This window comes from Dasypus novemcinctus, chromosome 1 (genome assembly GCF_030445035.2).
Source record: "Dasypus novemcinctus isolate mDasNov1 chromosome 1, mDasNov1.1.hap2, whole genome shotgun sequence".
Lineage (NCBI taxonomy): Eukaryota > Metazoa > Chordata > Mammalia > Cingulata > Dasypodidae > Dasypus > Dasypus novemcinctus.
Genome location: NC_080673.1, coordinates 188441818 through 188466377, shown reverse-complemented (window position 1 = coordinate 188466377; position 24560 = coordinate 188441818). Strand labels below are relative to the sequence as shown.

The 24560-nt window shown below is 35.6% G+C and overlaps 1 protein-coding gene across 2 annotated transcripts in view; it reads left to right on the top strand.

Annotated features, from left to right (window-relative positions):
• The window catches only part of SLIT2 (slit guidance ligand 2), a 369072-nt gene that overhangs the window by 284803 nt on the left and 59709 nt on the right, over positions 1 to 24560 (top strand). The window contains exons 15-25 of one of the 2 annotated variants that reach the window (XM_004482478.5): positions 165 to 188; positions 3642 to 3792; positions 6693 to 6767; positions 8319 to 8462; positions 11913 to 12056; positions 14204 to 14370; positions 15320 to 15452; positions 19349 to 19417; positions 21730 to 21801; positions 22337 to 22408; positions 23924 to 23995. In XM_004482478.5, coding sequence (XP_004482535.1) covers positions 165 to 188; positions 3642 to 3792; positions 6693 to 6767; positions 8319 to 8462; positions 11913 to 12056; positions 14204 to 14370; positions 15320 to 15452; positions 19349 to 19417; positions 21730 to 21801; positions 22337 to 22408; positions 23924 to 23995 — 1123 coding nt within the window. The remainder of the gene's footprint in view (positions 1 to 164; positions 189 to 3641; positions 3793 to 6692; positions 6768 to 8318; positions 8463 to 11912; positions 12057 to 14203; positions 14371 to 15319; positions 15453 to 19348; positions 19418 to 21729; positions 21802 to 22336; positions 22409 to 23923; positions 23996 to 24560) is intronic. The other variant, XM_004482479.5, reaches the window with a different exon arrangement.

The window sequence follows — 24560 nt, the reverse complement described above, 5'->3', positions numbered from 1 at the left end:
ACTACTCTTTGTACATTATTAGACTTCAGCCACTGCTGGGAATATACATATTCACTTAATTATCTGTAATAACTTAGTCCATTCTTAATCTATTATAACTCATATCTCTGCTTGCTGACATTCAGGTGCATCTTCTATTTTTTTTCTCTTTTTTTTTTATTTAGCTAAAGAACAGTATTTCATTCCAGGTAGGTTTTGCTCGGTAGTAGGACTAACTGCAGACTCCCTTTCCTCCCCTTATAAAATAAAGCTTCTAAAACTTTGATATGCATGCTTTTGAAAATACAATTGATAGATTTAATTCTGCTTAGATCACCTGTAGCCATTTCCTGAAAACCTGACCTTTGCATGCAGCTTATGATGTTAAGCGTATATTTAATAAACTCCCACCTTTTATTCTTTCTCTCACGTTGGCACATATATAAATTTCTTATAGTAGCTAAAATGTTTGAACCTATGGCTCTCTACTTAAATCATTTTTTTTCCTTACATTATGTATCTGAACTTTCAATCTGTTTTTAAAATATAGCTCACCGAGCTGGTTTTAAAGACAGAAATCTTTCTATCATCAAAGAGCTAGTTCTACATGAAATCACACATAGAATTACCTTTTCAATCATGAGATTTACTATTCTATAGTTTTTATACTAAAAAATTATACTATGGTTTCCTTTACTTTTATGCTAAAATAGCAGCTTCCTGCTGATTATTTGCAGTTGTTCCTTTATTCATTTATGACTTCATATTCTTGAATGGCTGGGGTCACAGTATAACTCTAAAAAAAAGTTCATATCAACCATAAAAGCATTGGAAGTTCACAGGTACTAAATGCATTAAATAACTTAGGCAGATGAATGAAATGATTTTTAGAAAAGGAACTCTTCAATTTTAAAACTACCAGGACTGATAATGCTAAAACTAGCTCTTTGAAATATATTTCTATACTTATTTTCCCTTGCCTGCCAGTTGTGCAAAATGCCTCTTGACTTGTTTTAAACCATTATATAAAAATAACATGTTAATAATTGATTGACCACATTCACTATCTTCTGGATATATTCCAAGACTATAATATTTGTTAAGAGCTATAAATAAAAATCTATTTAAACAGTGCTAGTGTGAAAAATCATATAATTTTCCTAACAAAAGTTCTAATTTAAGGACAGGTTTGTTGCTTGCTGTGCTTGAATTATAGTTAGAATAATTTTATGCATTTAACAGATTTTGTTTAATTTCTTATTTTGAGCTTTAATAATTATTGGTATTCTATATATTTCATTCTAAGTTGGTGTTGAAAGCATCAGAAGTAAGATGTTGAAATGTACAGTTCATTGGCCCGCTTTGGCAATATTTAAAATTCACTATTTTTAGACAGGTATTAAATAGAAAGTCATCTGATAGCTATTACTTACCTTAATGGACTCATATTCTAAACTCAAGAACATCAGAGAATAAAATCATTAATATGAATTAGATCCCCAAGGTATAGAAGTTAATATAATTGTTACCAAGTTGTTTAAAGTATTGAGTTTAAATATATTTATTAATATGCTAGAAATTAATATTTTCAATTCACCACTTAAGAAAAAAATAAGATTGTATTCATAAATCCTGAACTCTGAAAAATTTTTGGATTCTTCCTGCAGCAGTAAAAATGTGTAGGTTTTGGAAAATATTTTTTATATCAGATATCATAACAACGTGTAATTTCTAATCATTCAGTTTACATTATTTAAAATAATTATAGAAGCTAGGACTTACAAGAGTTCTTTGGGCTTCCTTTTTGTCAAGATTTCAATTAAAAATTGAGCCTACATAAAGTACTATCTTAAAAGAGGCACTAAAGCCATTGCATTGAATACATATTTTTTAAAGTGTAAGATATCTGGCATACTTGTGTCACTTAGACTTTGTTACCAGGAATCCCTCATTTCCCTTTGGAGACTAAAGCTTAAACCACAATACAACAGATCCCAAGTAAATACCACTGCATTAATTGCCAAATGCATCAAAATTATTATATGTCAGCATTGCAAACTTCTTATGAGATTCTGATTCCATTTCCTCTGAGTGACATTATTTATCATTTGGAACTGACATTAAACATCTGTAAAGCACAACCTAAGGATTAATTGAAAAGCACTAGCAACAGTCCTTGAGACTTTGTATGATTAGTTTTTAATTTAATTTTACATGTTTACTTGCCTGTCACAATTCTTTGTGGCATTCTAGATTTTACAGTGATGACTCAAAAGAAAATCTATCTTGCAGGGAGTTCAACTTTTAAAGGAAGCAATAAGAACTTAGTTTGTGATATGCTTCTTTTATGCCATTGCTTTTCTTATAAGACCACTGTGCTTCAAAGAATTATGATAACCTTTTTAAAAGAATGGCTGTTCCTTTCATACCATCAGTGCCACAGGAAGGACAAAAGGAAGAGAGCGTAGTCAGATGCACACGGGCGTGTCTATACAAGTATATTAATCTTACTTGGGATTACCCTGTCTTTCTTTCCTTCTTGGTGATTTTACTTTTGCAGGAATTCACCATTTGGGCTGTAAGTAAAAGTGTCTGATCTGAACCATAATGTCTTCCCTTTTCTATCCTGCTATACTTTCTTCTAGTCTTGGTCTTTTGTACTTTTTTTTCAAGAAGAAGCCACAGATCTTTTGAGCTTCTCTGTTGTCCTTGTAGCTCACCTTCAACTTCTTCCTGGATGTGTTCCTGAAAGCTGTTGGTTCCATTCTCCCATTCTGAGGAACGGTGGAGACACCTTTCAGTGTAGCCCCTTCTTTGTGTTTCCAGGAAATCGCCGGTAGTAATACTCTTACTATGGTCATAAACATTCTGCGGGAAGAATGCATGTCATGTAAACAGTATTACCTTTCCAGAATGTCTGTAGCTTTCCTTCACTTCCCTTCGTCTTTCCTCTTGGTCTTACCCTTGGCCTAGTGGATGGTGTAGTGATTATGTAGCGAGATTTTCTGTTGTGCTTGATCTAACCATGTGGTTGCCAGGTATGAGTAAAACATGGTTCCGTCAAGCACCATGGAACGTCACGCAGCTTTCTACAGCATGGCAAGCTGCTGAGGCTTAAATCAGGATTAACTTGTCTTTTTTATAAAAACAAAATGAAAAAAGAGGGCTTTTTAGGCATTTCTGAAGATTATGTGAGAGGGAGAGAATTACAAAAGAACATAGAGAATTGAAAAACCTGAGTAGATCTATTTGCCTTTGAAAGCCCTAATTTTAAAATGATACATAGGAATATGTTTATTTTGAATACATTTTAAAATCTTGAGACAGAGAAAAAAATAAACGTTTTAACAATTAATGGCCATTGTGTGATTAGCTGTGAAATAGGCTAGAATGGCTCATAACTGGATCAGCAGAAAGTACAGCTGTGAAAAGCTCAACTTTATTAATGTCTTCCTGTCGTGTGAATCCGGTCACTTTTTTTTTCCAGCAAATTCTAAGCCCTTGTTTTAATCCTCTCCTGACATCCATTGACCAAAATCCCCCCAAGTTGTCTCCCTGCTGCATAATCTATAGTTACTTTAATTTTTTTCTTCCTACAAATTAATAAATATCCTAACCTTTAGACTCAGTATCTTTCTACTTTTGGCTTCAATCCTCAATAGGTACAGAAGATTATCGATCAAAATTAAGTGGAGACTGCTTTGCAGATTTGGCTTGTCCCGAAAAGTGCCGCTGTGAAGGGACCACTGTAGATTGCTCCAATCAAAAACTCAGCAAAATCCCAGATCACATTCCCCAGTACACAGCAGAGCTGTAAGTTCATCCTCCAACAATTTCCTGGTTGGCAGGGAGGGGATGAAGGTGTCAAAACATAGGATTTTTGCCTTGTCATTTTAGTCTCAATAAATACATTAATATTAATTAATACACATCAGTATAACTCTTCTTCATAGAAGAATATACTGGAAGTCATTTCTTAGTTTGTCTTTCTGGCCCCAAAAATTAATTCGTTCCTTAAAATTCAGTTAGCACTCAGTAATGGCAATGAAAATTGAATTTACTGGGTATTTACTACGCCCATACCCACTTCAAAGGACTCTGTATTTTTTAAACACGTTTAATCCTTACAGTAATCATATAATTTGAGGCACCATTTGAAAATCTCTGTTAATTAAGAAATTTAACTAGCATTATCTTTGTTTTAACTTTATTTGATTGACTCACAAGTGGAAGGATTCAGTGATTAGCAAGTTGAAGCACAAAAAAATAGTTTAGTTTTCTCTGTACAATAGATAGCATAATAGGAAAATCTGAAAAGGTAGAGTATGATCTGATTTATATCTATAATCCTAATAGGGGACCAGGCACATAGTAGATGCTAAAATATGCTTGTTAAGTAATGTATACATTCTATGCTGATTGATCTTTTTGTCTTTACCAGATTTATTGATAAGTATAAGACTTTTAATGTTAGTGTTCAAAGATTCAAGGAAAATCTAGCAGAGCACTATCATTTCTGAACATTGTTACAAGGTTTACGTATAGCACCGTATGGTATTTTTCAATTACTGTTTTCAAAACTGATTGTCTTTTTGTGCATGTATAATTCTTTTGTCTCCAACTAGATTACAACCCCTTAATGAAAGGAATTGTATTTTATAGTATATCTCTCACAGTGCCTGCACTGATACCTATTACTTAATGAAATTTAAGCTAGTTGCAAAATTAAAAATAATGCAGTGCTTTTCAAGAAATGACAGAAACTAACTACCCAGCAGTTTTAGCAACATTTTTTTTTATCTCATTAGTTCATATCCAAAGACTTTTAGAAATTCATGGAGACCATACAAGAAACCCCTCAACTCTCTATATTCATTTAGGGAGTTATGTTTATTTCTAAGAATACTTGAAATAATAATTCAAATGATATTTTCTAGCATAAAAACATTTTTGTAGGCTCATTTGTCAATCAAGATTTGTAGAATAAACTAGGACTTAATATTTTACTTTAGCAAAGGAAATATTTGACTTTACCAAAAAAGAAATTTTCTAATTAGATATTTGAAATCAGTTCTGGGAAAAAAATATTTGCAAATTATAAATTTGATAAGGGACTTGGATTCAGATTATATATAGAATTCTTACGACTCAACAATAAAAGGACTCATTACTAACTAAAAAATAGTCAAATTATTTGAATAGACATTTCTCCAAAGCAGGTACACAAGTGGGCCATAAGCATATGAAAAGATGTGCAACATCATTAGCCATTAGAGAAAGGCAAATCAAAACCACAATAGGTACAACTCCATACCCACTAGGATAGTATAATAAAAAATAGACACTAACAGTTGTTGGCAAGTATGTGGAGAAATTGAGTCCTCATACATTCATTACTGGAGGAATGTAAAATGATGTAAAATAGTTAGGCTGTTCCTCAAAAAATTAAACAGGGAGAGAGGATGTGGCTCAAGCAGTTGAGCACCCACCTCCTACATGGGAGGTCGCAGATTCAGTTCTTGGTGCCTCCTAAAGAAGACAAACAAACAATGAGCAGACAATGAGCAGAAATCAAGTGAAAACAATGAGCAAGACAACGAGCAAACAACTAGCAGACAATAAGCAAAAACAAAAAATAAGCAGGAAACAGATGTGGCTCAAGCAGTTGAGTGCCCTCCTCCCACACAGGAGGTTCCAGTGCTGCTTAAAGAAAAAACAGACAAAGAGCAAAAATCCATGAGCAGACAGACAAAGGTGCCATCTCGGGGGTGGGGGAAAAAATTTAAGCATAGAGTTACTATATGACCCAGTAATTCCACTCCTACATAAATACATAAGAGAGTTGAAAACATTGAAAATATACATCCACATAAAATCTTGTACACTGACAGTCATAGTAGAATTATTCAAACAGTCTAAAAGTAGAAACAACTCAAATATCCACAAACTGATAAATTGATATTAAAAATTGTGTTTTGTTCCTACAGTGGAGTAGTATTCAGCCATAAGAAAGAATTAGGTACAGGTACACGCCACAGTATGGATGACCCTTGAAAACATTATGCTAAGTGAGAGAAACCAGTCACAAAGGACCACATATTGTATGATTCCATTTATGGAAAATGTCCACAGCAGACAAATCCGCAGAGACAGGAACTTGATTAGTAGTTACCAGGGACTGGGATGAGGGGGAAATTGGGAGTGACCACTGATGGGTATAGAGTTTCTTTTTTGGTGTAATGAAAATGTTCTGGAATTCAATATTGATAATTGTTGCACAATTCTGTTAATATATTAAAAACCACTGAATTATACACTGTAAAAGAGTGAACTTTAAGGTATGTAAATTATATCTCAATAAAACTGTTCATTAAAAAGACCCAAGGAGGAGCCAGTTAAGGAAAAAAATTGTATTGCTCTTTAGTGGGGCAATATTAAAAAGTTTCAGAAGCATTGTTCTTCAGATTACTCAAGGAGCTCTGGTTTTGATATTAGGTTCTTTACTATGTGCATTTTAATAAGTCTTATTTTGATAATTAAAATTTGAGTGCAGTGGAAATGATCATTATTTTCCACAAATCTTTTATGATACGTATACTGTATTTTATTTTAAGGTTATCATTAAATCATGTTATAATTCAGAATGAGAAATAAAATGCAATCCTTTCCTGTCTGCTGGTAATGAAAATTTCTGTTGTTTCTTTTTTCCTTAGGCGTCTCAATAATAATGAATTCACAGTGTTGGAAGCCACAGGAATTTTTAAGAAACTTCCTCAATTACGTAAAATGTAAGCCATGTGGTAGCTATCTTTGCTGATATTTTTAGTGGGCTTTTTTTCCCAACCCTTTACAGTCTTATTTACATTTCTTCAGAAATTGGGAAAATATTTTTTAAAAAATCCAGGAAATTTCCAAACATTGACTACCCGTAATATAAATGGAGAGTAACCTCTGAGAGCAATCTGAGAATCCGGCTCTTTCTGCGTGTGTTCACAGTGGGCTGGGCTGATCCCAATTTCTCTAGCAGAACACGAGCATCTTATTTTTAACTCAGACAGATGGTCTGTTATGTGGCCACAGCAGGAATCCAGCAACCAAAGCACATCAGAAACGCGTTCAGTAATGTTTTGTAACTTCCTTTACTATTCCCCAAACCATGCCATTATTTCCCTTTCAGCACATTCATGTCAACTATTTGACTTTTTGCTTCATTAAACTTTCATTAGAAAATAGTCAAATTTAATGATTGGAAAACTGGCTTGATAGCTCCACTGTGTTGCTGCATGTCCACAACTCATATCAAAATAAGTTTATGAACTCAGCAGTTTCGAAACAGCTCTGTGTCAGTACTTCACCCACCATCGGGAGGAGTGAGGGAGGGAGAGGGCGAAGGCAAGGAATGTAAGGCCCATGGAGCAGCCTCCACACAGGAAGAACTATCTGGAGAGGAAAGTGGTGTAACTGACCCAAGCGCACGCAGACTGTAAGTTTCAGAACCGACTGACGGAACCTCGTGCTTCTGCACTTGGCCTCTGTGTTATGCTGTCTTTCAAATTGCGTCTAACTCCTTACTTGTCCTCCTTTTTCACTGATAATAACAAATATTTATTGAGCAACTGCTATGTATCATGCTCTGTGGGGAAGGAAATGATACATAAAAACGATCCTGTTCTGGGGACACGTCTGATCTTGGAGTGAGCAGTGGGAAAGAGAAAGGTAGAGCCTATCCAAAGACGTTTCCTCTACCCGACATTCTTGCCCTCTGGACAAGCATTGTAGTCTTTTGTATCACACAAAGTCCTGACAGATCTGTTGACTGTTTTGACACACTATTCATGAGAAAGTTAATGGTAGTAAACTCATATTTGGGCATATTTCTGATGCTATCTAAGCATGAACGCATTTAGTCTATCTTTACTTTCCCTGCTCAATTCCCATCTTTTAGTCATTAATTCTTTCAACAGTCTAATTAGTGGCACTTCTTTGACAAGTTCCTTATTAAGCTTTATGGAGATTTTAAAGGTTTACGCAACTCAATATCTGAACTGAGACTTTTATCCTCCCAGGGAACTTGCAGGTCATTTTGACCTTGATCAGGCTGGTATTGTTTCACCAGAGCTCTTCCCTCTTACTATTCTTGTCACTTCATCTTTCTGGAATAGGGATGCTGGAGTGTTCCTAGAGCTTCAGCCATTGCTGGGCTTTGAAGAGCTAGGAGATTGTGGAAGAATTTGGTCAATAGAAGAAAATGATCAAACCTGGGACACGCTCAGTTGTTTTGATGTTCTCATTGTCAGAAAAGAATTGTTCAAAATCTTTGTTGCACAATTTTTATTTAGAAACTTTAGCAACAATAAGATCACGGATGTTGAAGAGGGTGCATTTGAAGGAGCGTCTGGAGTAAATGAAATACTTCTCACAAGTAATCGTTTAGAAAATGTTCGGCATAAGATGTTCAAGGGATTGGAAAGCCTCAAAACTTTGTAAGTATTGTTTGCGTTATGGGTTTTATGTCATTAGTTATCATAATCCTGGCAGGTATGTGGGCAAGGGACACGTGACCTCTCTCTCGCTCTCTCTCACTCTTTCTCTCTCTCACTCATTCTCTCCCTCTCTCACTCACACACACCCACACACATACACACAACTGGTTTCGTAGATGTAAATAGTCCCTTACTCAAATACTCATGACTTCAGTGTGTTGATTGCTGTCTTAGTTGGCTTAAACAACTGGAATTTATTTTCTCATAGTTTGGGGGGCTAGAAGTTTAACCTCTAGGTCTTAACAGGCCATGCTTTCTCCTGTTCTCTAGCAGTCTGTTGCTGTCCTGCTCCAATCCTTGGGTTTCCTTGGCTTGCATCTTTGCCTCCCTCGAGAGGCAGATGGTCTCCTTGATCTCCTCCCATTGCATTCTCTGACGTATGGTTTCTGCCAACTAGTTGTATCGAAATTTCCTTTGCATTTAAGGATTCCAGTCATATAATTTAATGGCCACCCTGGTTCAATTTGGCCTCATCCAAATGATATTCCTAAGAGTCCTTTTCACAGATGAGTCTATACCTAAACTAATAGCATCTCCAAAGTTCCTGTTTACAAATGGGTTCACACTCACAGCACTCGGGGTAGTACCTGGACATGTCTTTTGAAAAGGGCATGATTCAGTCCCCAACACTTGCAACTTGCAACACTGCAAACTTAAGAAATAATTTTTCTATTTCTCACCAAAATTGATTGTCTTTGCACAGAGTTGGTTCACCTGTCCTGTCTCAATGTGGTGGTTTTCTTTCCATTTCCTCACATGTCTCCATCTAATACTCCCTTTTAGTCCAAGGGCTCTAGCTTCAGAGGCCACTCCAACCCCTAGGACAGAATGTCTCTTACAGCTAATCTGGAGACTACATTTTTCTCTGGTATATAAACGGGTTTCCTACCCATTTATCTGGGTGTCTTTACTTGCCACCTCTGTGGCCTTTGTCTGCCCCTTCAAGGTATTTATGAAAAACAGAGAAGTGCTAGATATTCAGTAGCAGACAGTCTTTTACTGTTTCAAAGAAAATATACTGAATGGTGCCTACTTGTTTGGAGATATGGTAGTTGGGAAAAAGGAAATTCCCTATATTACTTAAAGGTTGATGGCAAAGGGAATGGGCATTGGATGGAGTTTAAGTACAACATTTATGTAATATTGAATTGTCTACAGTGTGGACACAATTTTGCATTACCTCGGAAGTATATAATCAATCACGTTTTGCAAAATTGGTGGCCAGAAAGTGAAAGAGAGAGACAAACCAAAAACTTTGAAAGGAAAAAGTAGACCCTGGTGTTCCCAGGGGAAAGAGGGCCCTAGCTCCACTGTCTCCCCTAAACCCTCACTTCTACCCCCTGCAAGCCCCTGGGACCACCACAAGGGGTTGATAACTGAGGCAATCCAATTGCCTTCTCTTTAGTAGATACAGGGGTAGTAGGACATTTCTCCAGCTAAGAGGATGTGTTAATAGCATCACAAATTCACATCCCTTTGAAGCCTCACACATAAAATCAGAAGTGTGCTCCATTTAGATTACATGAATCTTACATCAGAAATATATGGGGTTTCCCCTATATTCTACCCTTACACACACACACACTCCCACATTAACAACATCTTTCGTAAGTATGGTACATTTTTTATAATCGATGAACACAAATTGAAGCATTGCTACTAACCAGGGACTATATTTTACATTGTAGTTTACACTTGGCACCGCACAATTTTATAGGTTTTTGCAAATGTATAATGGCCTGTATCCATCATTGCAGTGTCGTGCAGGACAATTCCTATGTCTAATTTCTTAACCCTGTAGGGCTAGTCGACCTGTACAGATTGTGCAACTCTGCGAATCCTGACATTGCAGGTGAAATTCTGTGCCTGTGTGTGCTTGTGCTTTTTTCCAGTGAGAGATACAGAAAGAATGGAACACTTTGTTCAAAAAGTGTTAGAATCCAGCAACCAATCTTGTTGGGTCCATGACTCCAACAAGATTAAGGCCAAGTGCTCTTTATTATTTATGACAAGGGATTGTGCGGATAGGAATATTTTTCTGTTGTGCATTTGTTTCTTAATGTAAAATGATTCCTTGATAAGGAGAGCCTCATCCTTTCTTCTTATCTGTGACTTAGCAGAATGCAAAAGTTGGTATATGTTGTTTCTAATAGGATAAGCCAGAATTTTACAGGACCACTCTGTTAAGTTACTTTTGCCTCTCTTCTTCACACACACAATCTTCTCGTGGAGGTGGACGACACATGTTTAGAAAACTCAAGGAAAATAAATGAACTCTTCAGCAATTCTGAATAAGATTTACAGCAATTGGTCATTTTTTTCCTATGAGTTTTACCAGGCTTTTCCTTTCTCTTCTAAATCCCACAAGAAAAGAGTTTAGCTGGGAATTGAGAACTGAGCCAAAGTGACACCAGTGTGTTCATCCCTTTAATGGTAATGACTAGAACAACTGGGCAGAAAATTTTCAATATAAATGTAGGTATATTTAAACTTCATTGTGGGCAGCGGGAACTACTACTATTGCCTCTATTTAACTTTTTTTTTCTCTATTATTTTTTAAATGTTACATACAAAAAATATAAGAGGTCTCCATATACCCTCCACCCCCCTCACCCCACTCCTCTGACATCAACAACCTCTTTCATCATCATGGCACATTCATTGCATTTGGTGAACACATTTTGGAGCACTGCTGTACTACATGGACAATGGTTTACATTGTAGTTTACACTCTCCCCCAGTCCACCCAGTGGGCCATGGCAGGACATACAATGTCCAGCATCTGTCCCTGCAGTACCACCCAGGACAACTCCAAGTCCTGAAAATGCCCCCACATCATTATCTCTTCTTCCCTCTCCTAACTTTTAAACTGAAAACAATGAGCTCCTTTTCATAAATAAAATAAGCTCAGTCGAGTCTGGTTCCCCTGACCTGTGTTTAGGAATGACTCAGCCTCTGAGTCCCTGAGCAGTCCTCATTCGCACTGCTATTGATTCTTTCCTGCCTCCTTTCTGTGGAGCTTCAACTGTATTGCTGCCGTGAATACACAAATCAAGGGGGCGTCAAGGACTCACAGAGCTATAGGTGAATTAGGATGTGTTTCAGTCTAGCCTGAAAGGAAAACACTGTACCGTTATTAGATCCAATTGTGGGTCCTTCAAGGCTCTCTGTGCCTTTTGTAACCGAGCGTGATCATTGACAACTCCCAGTACTTTGTTCCTGCAGGATGTTCTCGGTGCATATCCACAGCAGTTCCGAATAAGCTGTAGAATAGTCTGAAAATACTCAGGAATGGTATGCATCTGCAAAGAAGGGTTACCTTGGTCCTCAGATAGGCAAATTAATTGCCTGATGCTCTGTCTCCATAACATTGTCCCCTTTTTCCTTCAGGATGTTGAGAAGTAATCGCATAAACTGTGTCGGGAATGACAGTTTCACGGGCCTCAGTTCTGTACGTTTGCTTTCCTTATATGATAACCAAATTACTACAGTTGCACCCGGGGCATTTGATACTCTCCATTCTTTATCTACTCTGTAAGTATGGAAAATAGTCATTGTTTATTTATTACTTAAGTCAGCATATTGTATTTATCCTTTTTATTAATAGCATGTTAAGACTTGGTTAAGATGGGATCAAGAACTTAGGGATTAAAAACAACAGAATATGTTTATTCATGTAAAACTCATTTTACGGTCTATAAAAATCATCATCTACTCTCTTATATTCAAATATTAACAAGAAATCATGATTTTTCAGATAATTTTTAATAATGTAGTCAGTAACATTCATTTATAATTTTTAAAATTTTCTATAACATGATATTGCTGCAAATAAAAGAACTGTTATGGAGTTTTTCCTAGTGTTGGATTGAAATGTTTTTCAGTGTAAGTATCAATAAAATAAGAGTTCATAGTGTTATTGCCAACAAACTATGCTCAAAACGATTTTCTTCCAGTGACAGGAGATACATAAGATTACCAGGCCAACAATAAAAGCTAGAGGGCATTTATGATGATATTAGGAAAATAGAGAAGAAATAGGTTTAGCCTATTCAAGAGGATTTTTTTTAATTTACGTATTTATTTTTATGTTTTGAGGTACTGGGGCTGGAGATTGAACTGGGGACCTCACATGTGGGAAGCCGGCACTCAAACACTGAGCCCCATCAGCTCCCTGTTGTTTGTTTTTATGTCCTTAGGGGGTACTGGAAACTGAACCCAGGACCTCCCATGTGGGAAGCAGGCGCTCAACAGCTTGAGCCACATCTGCTCCCCAAGAGGATGTTTTCAATGGTGAAGGAATAGTTGTAGACAGCTAGGGAAAGAAATTTTAAAAAGAGTATTTGCAGTTCTATAGACAAAACTCAAGAGTTTTTTGGTTTGTTTTTTTAAAACATACTCCAAAGAATATATTTCAGACTTCTTTTTTTTTTTTTTAATTTATTTATTTATTTAATTCCCCTCCCCTCCCCCGGTTGTCTGTTCTCTGTGTCTATTTGCTGCGTCTTGTTTCTCTGTCCGCTTCTGTTGTCGTCAGCGGCACGGGAAGTGTGGGCGGCGCCATTCCTCGGCAGGCTGCTCCCTCCTTCGCGCTGGGCGGCTCTCCTTATGGGTGCACTCCTTGCGCATGGGGCTCCCCTACGCGGGGGACACCCCTGCGTGGCAGGGCACTCCTTGCGCACATCAGCACTGCGCATGGGCCAGCTCCACACGGGTCAAGGAGGCCCGGGGCTTGAACCGCGGACCTCCCATGTGGTAGACGGACGCCCTAACCACTGGGCCAAAGTCCGTTTCCCTATATTTCAGACTTCTTATATGTCAGTATCTCAAAAGCAGTATTTGAAATTATTAATAACCTATATGATTTCCTGGTAATGGTGGCACCTAAATATACTAGTATAATTCAGCACAAGAGGAATCAAGTTAATTAAAAAAAAAAGCATGTTTAACATGGCTCAACTCACTGAAGAAATAATTTGAGAGAACCATCCACCAGTAAAGTACTTAATCCTCTTTCCACATAAAATGTGACATTTTACATCTAGTGACTAATTTGTGCATATTAAAGATGGCATGTTTATAAATAATGGCATTGTCAGTTGGTTTGTGCTGAAGTGGTGAGATGCTGAGAGTATTGAGATTTGTAGAAGTAAATTCATTTCTATAACTGGCATTTAATCAACTCAGCTGTCAGTTTAGATGGGAAACCTATTCTCTAGAGCAAATAAGAGATGGAAATCTTGAGATGACAAATTAATGAATAGCTGTTGTCAGGTTAAACTCAATAATATAAGGTAATCAGCCTTCATCTTTATATTAAATTACTGCATTATCAGTGCAGGGAAGTTTGACAGCAAGTCAGATCTCTGACAAGTTTGAATTATTTCTAAATGAAATGTATGTCAGGATACACTGCACCAACCCTGAATTGCTGCCTTCACTTTATTTTTTACATGAAATTACTTGAATAATTCTCTTCTATAAAATTGTTGTTAAATTCCAAACATAAATATTTTAGCTGAAAAAAATGCTTCCCATATGTTGTATGTAATTGAATATGAATGGTGGATGGAAATATAGAAATAGTGTAAAAAATAGTGTGAAAAAATCGTAGCTTAGGGTTTGAGAAATAAAGTGAAACCCTAAACTAAAACCCTGTATTGTTTGCATGTGTCTCTTAGAAACCTTTTGGCCAATCCTTTTAACTGTAACTGCTACCTGGCTTGGTTGGGAGAGTGGCTTAGGAAAAAAAGAATTGTAACAGGAAATCCTCGCTGTCAAAAACCATACTTCCTAAAAGAAATCCCCATTCAGGATGTCGCCATTCAAGACTTCACTTGTGATGATGGTAAGAGATCCTTGCTGAATATCTGATCATCAGGTGGTCACATGACTATTCCGATTCTGTGGTTTACAAATGTGTAGCGTATCTTCATTCTGTTCAACAAGTGATTTTGCATCATTTGGTTTTTTGTTCTGTTTTGTTTTGTTTCAGCAACAGGGTATTTACTTTCTCAGACTACACTTTACTTTCAAGCCTTCTTGATGTCTGTTTCTGTTTCAATTTCTAACTTAGGATTAATACTATTTGGATAGCATCATGTTAACTTTATTAATCATAGGTAGTCCTTTTAGAAACTACCACTGTAAAATGAGAAGAACAATTGATTTATTAAATAGAAATGCTAATAAATCTAATGATAGTAGTTTTCACTTTTTCATGCTTGCAACATATTATTGCATTTGAGTCTTATAATAGCCCTATAAGGTAGTTAAACAGGTTCTCTTATTATTGCCAGTAAATGGAGAGCAAAGTTGAACCCTGTATGTTAAAATGAAGGACCTGTGTGTTTTGTGTTAAGCATTTTAATTAATCTGTTCAGTCATGTCTATTCATGCCTATCTCCTTATAATTTCTCCACAATTTAATTTTCATTTATATATTCTAATTAAAGTATAATTTGTGTAAATAACTGAACAAAGAAAATAGCTCTTATAATTTTACTGATAATATAAATGATGAACTACTTTGGGGAATTCTGCTTTCTGTGTGGTGCCATTTTATACATACTTAATGCCCTTTACTTAAGTGATCATATGACTCAAGACTCATGACTGTTAAGTTGAATTAAAAGCATAAAATTCCTCCTAGTATCTTTAAAACCACAATTCTGTGTTTTTCTCTGTTTTCCTTAATCATTTAGGCAATGATGACATTGAATTACAAGCATAAAATTCCTCCTAGTATCTTTAAAACCACAATTCTGTGTTTTTCTCTGTTTTCCTTAATCATTTAGGCAATGATGACAATAGTTGTTCTCCACTCTCTCGCTGCCCTACGGAATGTACTTGCTTGGATACAGTAGTACGATGCAGCAACAAGGGCTTAAAGGTCTTGCCGAAAGGTATTCCAAGAGATGTCACTGAGTTGTAAGTAGAGCTTGTCTTTCCCTTTCCTTAGCAATTAATGTTCCCTGCACCAAGAAAATAGAGGCTAAGCCAAAGCTATCACTGGTTAAATACATTGCCTGGTGATTTGTCAGGGGAGATTGAGAACAAGGGGAAACCAAAACGAGAACAGATCATGATTCCATATTGCCAAAAGTTTATCAAAGCTGCTCATTGACAAACTGGGTTGACCAAGGTTACACACCTTCATAGATTACATATGAACAAAATTCCATTTTGAAATATGGTTTCAAAGGCAAAAAATAAGCAATCTCAAAATGATTCACTTGGATTCATATCAAGCATTCGAACATAGTGCATTAATACCGAAATAAAGGAGTAGAACAGGGCATGCATGCCTCATTATCTCTAGTAGCTTATTCTCCAACTTATTCCATTCCTCATATACGGCACCATGGCTGCCACAGGGTCCTGGATAGTAGATATTATAGAGGGTCTAGATATGTGCATATTGGCTATGTAATTTGTGATTAAATATCAGTTACAAAAAGTTCATGAATGATTGGTGTCATACTCTTTACTGTCTAAAGGACTCTGGTTTAAGTCCAAAACAGCAGTATCTCTTTTTAAGAGTAAGGATGACTCCAGCTTCTTCCACATCCCTGATATTTATCCCGTGGTTAGCTCTTCTCTCAGGGGTCAGAGTGGTAAAGAAGCAGCAGCCAAATGGACTATCCTTGATAATGTAGATACACTAAATACATAGTATTTCCCCCAAAAGTCTTGCAAGATACTCCTTGAGAAAGGGGTATGTGGCCAAATAAGTTGAGGAACTGCCTTATAATTTTACCATCCCCTCTTGGAGTTTCACAATGCACCTTATCATAATAAAGGCAATGAGAAGTGTTGCGGTATTCAAAGAAAAAACACACACAGCCAGCATTTCCCTAGGGTCTCCAAACTAGCTTTTGTGTTATTTGTTTTGGGTTTTACATGACTCTTATTAATGGCCCATTGAGTATAATTTGCAAATTGGACTCTGAAGCTTTTTCTTTGAATGGATGACAATTACTTCTAAGAAATCATTCCCTGTGAAAAAAATGGCACACTTCACAAGACCTTCAGTTACATTTATGTTAGTTTATGCAGTATGTCTCTATCGTTAGGTATAAATATCACATGTGTAGACCATGACTCTTTCCGTATTCAGAGTTTAAAGGCTAAGACTTGGGGAAAGACAGGTTCTTCCTCTGTGTTCCCATGCTCAATCCTCACTTATAGTGCTTTTCAAACTGTATCATATCACATTATATTGTAATTATCAAATTAGTTTATTTCAGTCCACTAAATTGTAGATTCTTTCAGGACAGAATTGTTTCTTTTGCTATTTTGTAGTGCCAGCTACGTGGAATAGTGCTTGACATATTTTAGGCCCTCAGTATATATTAAACGAATATATACAAAACAAAGGATTAAGTGAATGAATGAAGATAGCTGATGCCTATTTACGTTCATTCAAATATAATAATAGTGTATTGGTATCAATACAATCTTCACACTCACATTTACCTACACTTTAACCTAACTCTGCTAAGTCAGTTCTTGGAACGCTGACCCATGTATATGAGTATGATAAATTAGACCATATTTTGCTTCAGGTCTTATAATTTTTAACATGCTTAATGAAGGTCAAGGATATGCCACCTCAGTTTACAAGGAACTTATACCATGTGCATTTCTATAGCTCCTAACTGGATCCTGAATTCGAAATATAGAGAAAGAAGAGATCTTAGCACATGTACACAGAAGGTCCCTCTTTGATTTGAACTGTGTTAAAGTTTTCAGTTTCTCTTTCTTGCTGCCTATCAGAGAAGCTGATTATTAACTCTAAGCAGTACTTTATATGTGCGTGTGTAATCATATACCGAATTCTTATTTTATATATATTTATTCCATTTCATCAGATTACATGGATACTTTAACCCTCTAGTGTTGGGAGACTAGATGCCTCTAGTATGTTGTATATGCAGAGCACTGATTCTTGGACTATCCCTGCTAAGAGCATAACACAGTCCAACAGAATGATCTTCTTTGATGCACACTCCCTTCTTCTGCCATTTTAACTGGCCCACTCTTTACTCTTTTCACCCAATTTCTATCACATAAATTTTTTTAATTCTTTAATTCCCCTTTTAAACTGCATCTGAGAGACTGCTTGAATCATCTCCAGTCTATCACATCTGTGTTTTTCTTCTGTCAGGTAGGCAAATCTTCCACCTATCTCTCTACAAATGATTTAAAAGTTATCTTTTCTTCCTGAAGAATGTATTTTATAGAAATGAGGAAAATATTAACTCATCTCTTGTGAATTGGAGTTTTACCTCCTACCAAGCTTATTCTTAGAACCATCCCAAGTCAGCAGGCTTCTTCTCTCCGGTAACAGATATGCATGTATTAGAAAAATTCCATATGTGTATTATATTAAATTATTAAAGAATTTGGCAAAACTAAGTATGTAGTGGTGGACAAGTTTGAACAAATGGTATCCATTATTTTTTTAATCATTTCCATATAATTTCCCCTTAAAATGTTTTGCATATTAACATCCATACGGTACATTCTGAATCTTTTTGGCTTTCTGCTACGACGTTTTCTGTATTAAGGGGAGGGTGCTGAAGTATATGGCATGATGCTGCTCTCTAGTGGTAGCAAGAAAAACATCACTAGCAGATGAGGGAGAGCGTCAAAGAAGAAACAGGAAGAGAAGTCAGAAAATTTGAGTAGGTGTAAGGAGTCATAACTTATGCCAAACTCTTAATCAAATACGTATTACATATTTTGACAACTTGTGTCTTTTATACAATGGCTTTCACTTCGAAATGTTTGCAAGAGATTATCTTAGGCAAACTTCTCAGCTACTTCTATATCCAGCAGAAAGACCATCCTCAGCTTTGGATCTCGTGATTGATCACCGCATTGGATGGGAAGGGCCACGTGTTCACTGTGCCAGGATTGTTTGTTGACACATCTATAGCCTGGTGGCCCAAATTGCTGAAAGACATTTGTATTCTTCACCATCTATATTCTGGGAAAGAACAATTTGGGAAGACAGGAAACTTATTTTTCCTTTTACTGCATCATGGATAAAACTTCAAACATTCATTTATTTTTGCTCTTTGCCAGTTAGCCCCCAAATCCTTCTATTCTCCAATTGTTTTGCTGACTCTAATAAAGAAATGGCAAATGTACTTGTATGTAGTTATTTGATTACTACTTTGACATATGCATGATAGATTTGTGTACTTGGTAAATGCCATTATATTCCCGAAACCTCTTAAACTATTATCACCAAGCAGATGTATGGTAGGAAAAACCTATTTCTGAAGTAAAGTTTTAACTTAAACTTAATTATGTTCAAAGCCCCATATGTTGCTTTAAAGCTGTCCATTGCTGTTTATTACGTTTGTTGATCCATATTCAGACAGTGAACACTGTGGTCATGCCCTCTGCAGCAGATTGTTAGGAGTTCTTGTATTTCATGGTTTTGTGGCCACATAATCACAGGCAACCTGGAGGCTAAAAATATGATTGATAGAATTAACTGGGACCTGCTTGCTGACACACAAATGACTGGAAAATGCCTTGCCTTGTTAGATAAACCACAGGGAAGTGGGTTACTGGTCTTTTCTCTGTTTTACAATTTAGAGATCCACCAAAGAATCCCGCTGGATTAGACAGACAGCTATGCCTTTTTTCAGTGCTTCCCTTTAATAATGGCTAGAAATATAGGAGCATAATATCATAAAGCAAATTGCCAGGCCCTTCCTTGCCTCAGCTGAGAATAAAATATTGTTCAGCTATTTTGTGAGATACCACTTTTGTTTCATAAAAAGATAACAATGTTTCTTTCTTTTCAGGTATCTGGATGGGAACCAATTTACACTGGTTCCCAAGGAACTCTCTAACTACAAGTATTTAACACTTATGTAAGTAACATATTATAATTTTTCTGCCTTTAACTTCTTATTCTATTTCATGAGAATGGGGATGGTAAGGGGCAGACGATTTAGTGACCCTTTCAGATAATATAAATCATTTACAGTTAGCTGCTTCCCTCCTTGCTCATTGTTGTTCTGGATCACTAGCTATATCTTTATAGAATATCAATCAGGTGATGCAGGGTCAAGACAAAGCCCTCCACTATTCAAAGAATCAGAAATAAGGTCTAAGTAGCCATGGCACTGATAATGAATATGGGCTGTTTTATGACAAGCCAAAGGAAAAAATCTTAGAAAACAATATCTTTCTTTTTGACTGGAAGGAAAAGCACATAGACAGTAATAACTTTACTAAATATATTGAAAATTTATTAGATTTGATTCTCTTATGGTAAACATTGTCAAGTAAGCTATGGACATCCAGTATTAAAATTTATCTTATGCAATATTTAAGAAAATTTGATGAAAATACTAACATTCTGAGTATGAAATGTAAAATATTGAATTTTTTTGTTTGGTTTTGATGTCCTCTTAAAATAACATCCCTTTTCTCCATTAATTGCAACACTTTTTTACTATCTTTAGGGTATAAAACTAAAATGACATTTAAATGTACAGGTTTTATACCTTTAAATATGTATACAATATTTAAAGGTGGATGTAATCTTATTACATTCAATGTCACACTTTTAGAGTAGCCCTGTTGGTAATTGATGAATTTTCATAACTGAAAACATCTCCAGTAGATATTGAAGTAAAATATGTTATCTTTAGCTTAAGTCTTTCTGTTTCGGGAGTAAATATGGCTGACTGAGTAGAAGGCTAACATTGCTACTATTCCTAGAATACAAAGGATCAGTGAATTCTAGAAACCTAGGTAGCAGGAAACATTGCATTTCCAAATTTAGACCTTATTCTGGGCAGGTTTGAATAGTTAAACAAAGAAGAAGAGGAAAAAAGAAAAAAAAATGTGTTGATCATTTTCAAGTTTCTTTAAAGAAGAAAATTCAGATTCTTTGTAGGAAGTATATAGGGCTGTTTAAATGACAAAATGATTAAATTAATAAAAAGAACATATGCCCCAAGATGTCTTGTTCAGTTGTAGTTATGTAGTTGACAGCAGCAAGAACCAATTACATACATTTCGTTCTGTTAAATAAACCATTAAATTAATGCAATTTCCAAAGGGGTCACTTTGGCAGAATTGGGTCATTTGTAGGACAACATGTGATTATTTCAAGCTAGTTAGAAATGAAAAACGATCCAGGAATGAATTACCAGTGACTCATTATACAACTCTAGGCAAGCAACTTCTGCTTGTTTAGATACATTTATTTTTAAAATTTACATATAATACTTCTTTAGGTAAGAAGATGGATAATAAAGTTTCATATACGTTTCCTAGCATATTCACAATTTTATGTTCCTATTTACTGATATTTTGAGATTGTAATGAATGGACACTACACTCTAGTTTTCCTGAATCTTTGATTTATTCATTTATTTCATATTTACTTCAGAAAATTAACAGTGGATATAAAAAATATGTTTTGTGAGAATAAGATCAAGTTCACTAATATAAATTACAAGCAGAGTGAGAAACTACTTTTATTTATAGCTATTTAGCATTTGGTAAGAATTATACATCTCTCTTATTTACTTATCATTCTTTAAATAAATATTTATTGAGATCCTACTATGTGTCAGTAATTCTACCCAGGTAAAAGCACAGATGTTTTTAATTACATCAATGTAATAGTTGTGAAATCAGAGGTTCTTTATTAAATATGAGGAATTTTGTTAAGTATGTTAATCATTAAGGATAAAGGATGTGCGTCAGCCTGGTCTTTCAGGAATAAAGACTTATTTCTCACTCATGAAATGTGGCCCTTGGGAATCAACCTCACATCTCTTCTCTCTAGGATCAGACTAAAGGAGTAGGCTCTCTCTGGAACATCCCAAACCTTGTAGAAGAGGGAGAAGAGTATTTGGGAAACGTGTGCTTGCTTTATAGCTTAGACTCAGAAATGAAACCGGCCCCTTCTACCCACACCCCACTGGCTAAAGGAGTGACAAAGCACATGTCACTCCTAATTTCAGCAGGACAGGGAATGAATAATTATGAATAACAATAACACAGTCTACCACAAGGGACAATCCAATGTTTTGTCGTTTTCCGATAATAGCCCAGTGCCGACAACATTGTTATTACTATGAAGAAGAGCCTTCTCTTTCTAAGAACACTGGTATTTCAGTTTCTGTGGTAATATTAGCTTCATTTCTTTGTTTTTCTCTTTTAGAGACTTAAGTAACAACCGAATAAGCACCCTGTCTAATCAGAGCTTCAGCAACATGACACAGCTCCTCACCTTGTGAGTGTGAAGAAGTGGTACTGAGTACTCATTAATCCATTGGACAAAATGTATTTTCTAGGCCCCCAGCATTTCTGGTGAACAAGACAAATAAAGTCTGTCTTCATGGAATGTAAATTCTATTGGGAGAAACACATAAATAAGAACCAGTAAACAAACAAATGTGGATATTACAAAATGTGTTGCATTCCATGAAAGAAACAAATTTCAGAATAATTGATGGTGGTGGTGGTGGGATTAAGGGAGATCTTTTAGGTAGGCTTCTGGGAAAATGCATCTGGAGGAGGGGATCGTTGCACAGGAGTTGGGCAGGGGTAAAAAGAGAAAGACCTAGACTGTACTTAGAAAATAAATAACTTTATTGTATCATCCAGACAACAGAAAGATAAATATATATATATATATAATTATGTAGCAGTAGTCTCAATTTATAGAACACTATAATAACCCTTATCTTAACTGCTTCATTTTAAAAATGGCATATGGCTATTTCTGGATACCTGAGAAAAACAAATTGGTGTATGTGTGTTTTCAGAATTCTTAGTTACAACCGTCTCAGATGTATTCCTTCCCGAACCTTCGATGGATTGAAGTCTCTTCGATTACTGTAAGCCCCTCATGCTTAATAGAATACCTCTTTTCCTAGGGGTCTGAGTTTTGGGTTGTCCTTTTAATAATTTAAATGCCTTGTTGATTCTTGGGTATTTTGGGTTATATCCTTAAGAGATTTACTGTAAATTTGGAAATGAGAAAATCATATCTTACTGTGTCATTCAACAGACTTTGGACAACTTAATTTTCTCGTTTGTTTTTTGTGTCATTGCTATAGTCATTTATTCAACAATATATAACTTTAAGTTATGTATTTTATATAGCTCCAACTTATTTTGAAAGAAATATAGAAAATTTTTAACTCCTTTTAAAGTTGCAAAATTCATGAATATATATTTTATTTTAAAAGATTTAATGTAAGCATGGAAATGCTCCTTCAAACCCCAAATATTGAATTCCATTTCCTTCCCCACAGTTAACCAGTTAACAGTTTGATATGCTCTTTTGTCTTTTTTATATGCATCATGGCTATATCACTTTTGAAAATCACAAGTGGAATCTCTTGTTCTGCCACTGGCTAAGTTTATTTAACATTTGGTTTAGATATATTCCATTGCATTGCGTATGGATAGTTCTCAACTGATTACCGGTATAGAGTATTCTATAGGAAGGAAGAACTGCAGCCTACTTAATCATTCTCATTTTGCTATAGTTTGGTTTAACTAAAATTTCACTATTTTATATAATATCGTAATGAACATTCTATACATTCAATTTGATGCACATGTGCAAACATTTGGGCAATGACTTGGGGTCGGAATGTACTGTCAAGTATATTAGAAGAATACGGAAATTAGATTTCAAATTGTCCTCCAAACAAAAATTTGGCAGTTTATAAATTTATTTCTCCATCAGCTCTTTAAAAGATTACCTGTTTCCAAGCACTCTTGCAAACACTGTATATTATTAATTCTTTTACTTTGTCCGTATGACGGATTGGGAAATTCTTTTCCATTTCTCTTTTAATTTCCGTTTCCAATTACTGGAGCACTTCAGAATATTTGGTTTTGAGCATTTGTGCTTCTACAAATTGCCTAAACACATAATTTTTCCACTTTTCTTATTAATAAGTGGAAGATTCTTTTATGAAGGAAATAATTCTTTATTACATATGTTGCAAATATTTCTCATTCTTTGTCTTACATGGAGTCTTTTATCTTATGGATATATGTTATGCTGTCAAGTTTGTAGGTCATCTCCTTTACAGAATCTGGGTTTTATATGATGCTTTCAAAAGTTTGTACATGCCAAGTTTATTTTAAAAAAGTGCTTTTATATGTTTTCTCTTAATACCTTTTAGTTTTATTTTTACTTTAGCTCTTTAATCTGAAATTCATTTTATATTTATGATGTGAGGTAAAAACCAAATTGTTGGTTTCCAAATAGATATCTATTTGTTCCAAGACCAATTTAAAATATTTATCATAGACTAAATCCTCACATAAGCATAGGACTTTTTCTGGAATCTCCAAAATATAGAAAATTTAATTATTCTTTGTCTTGCCTTTAGTTCTTTACATGGAAATGACATTTCTGTTGTGCCTGAAGGTGCTTTCAATGATCTGTCTGCATTATCACACCTGTGAGTATCTAATTAATGCATGTGAGTTTGGAACAGTCTTCTGCCACCCTCCTTTTATTGTAGCTATAACGTAAGATGTGATTGTTTTTTGCCTTTGAAGAATAAATAAAGAGTATTCAACCTGGAATATGGTGCCCTGCGCAGTATCACCATAATTTACCTTTCTGCCTCTTATCGCCCATGAATTGTGATCTCTTTGTTTAGCTAAATATGACTCTTACAAACGTGGCTCCCCAGCTTTCCTAACCTGTCCCTTTTCTCTTGTTTTCTGATTCTAGAATATCAACTCCCCTTCAATTCTGTCTACCCAAACCTAACTCCTCTAAAACAAATTGCAATATCACCTCCTCCATGATGCTTATCCTGATTCGCTCAGATTGAATTTATTTAGCAAATCGTTACTGGTCATCTATGAAGGGCCAGACAACTGTGCAAAGATAAATTATAAATAGCTCATGCTCTTGAAGACCTCATAGTCTGACAGGGGAAAACCACAGATCCTTACATAGGGTGAAATGCTTCTCCTCATAGCAACCTGTTTATGTCTCCATCTTTCTTAGACGTA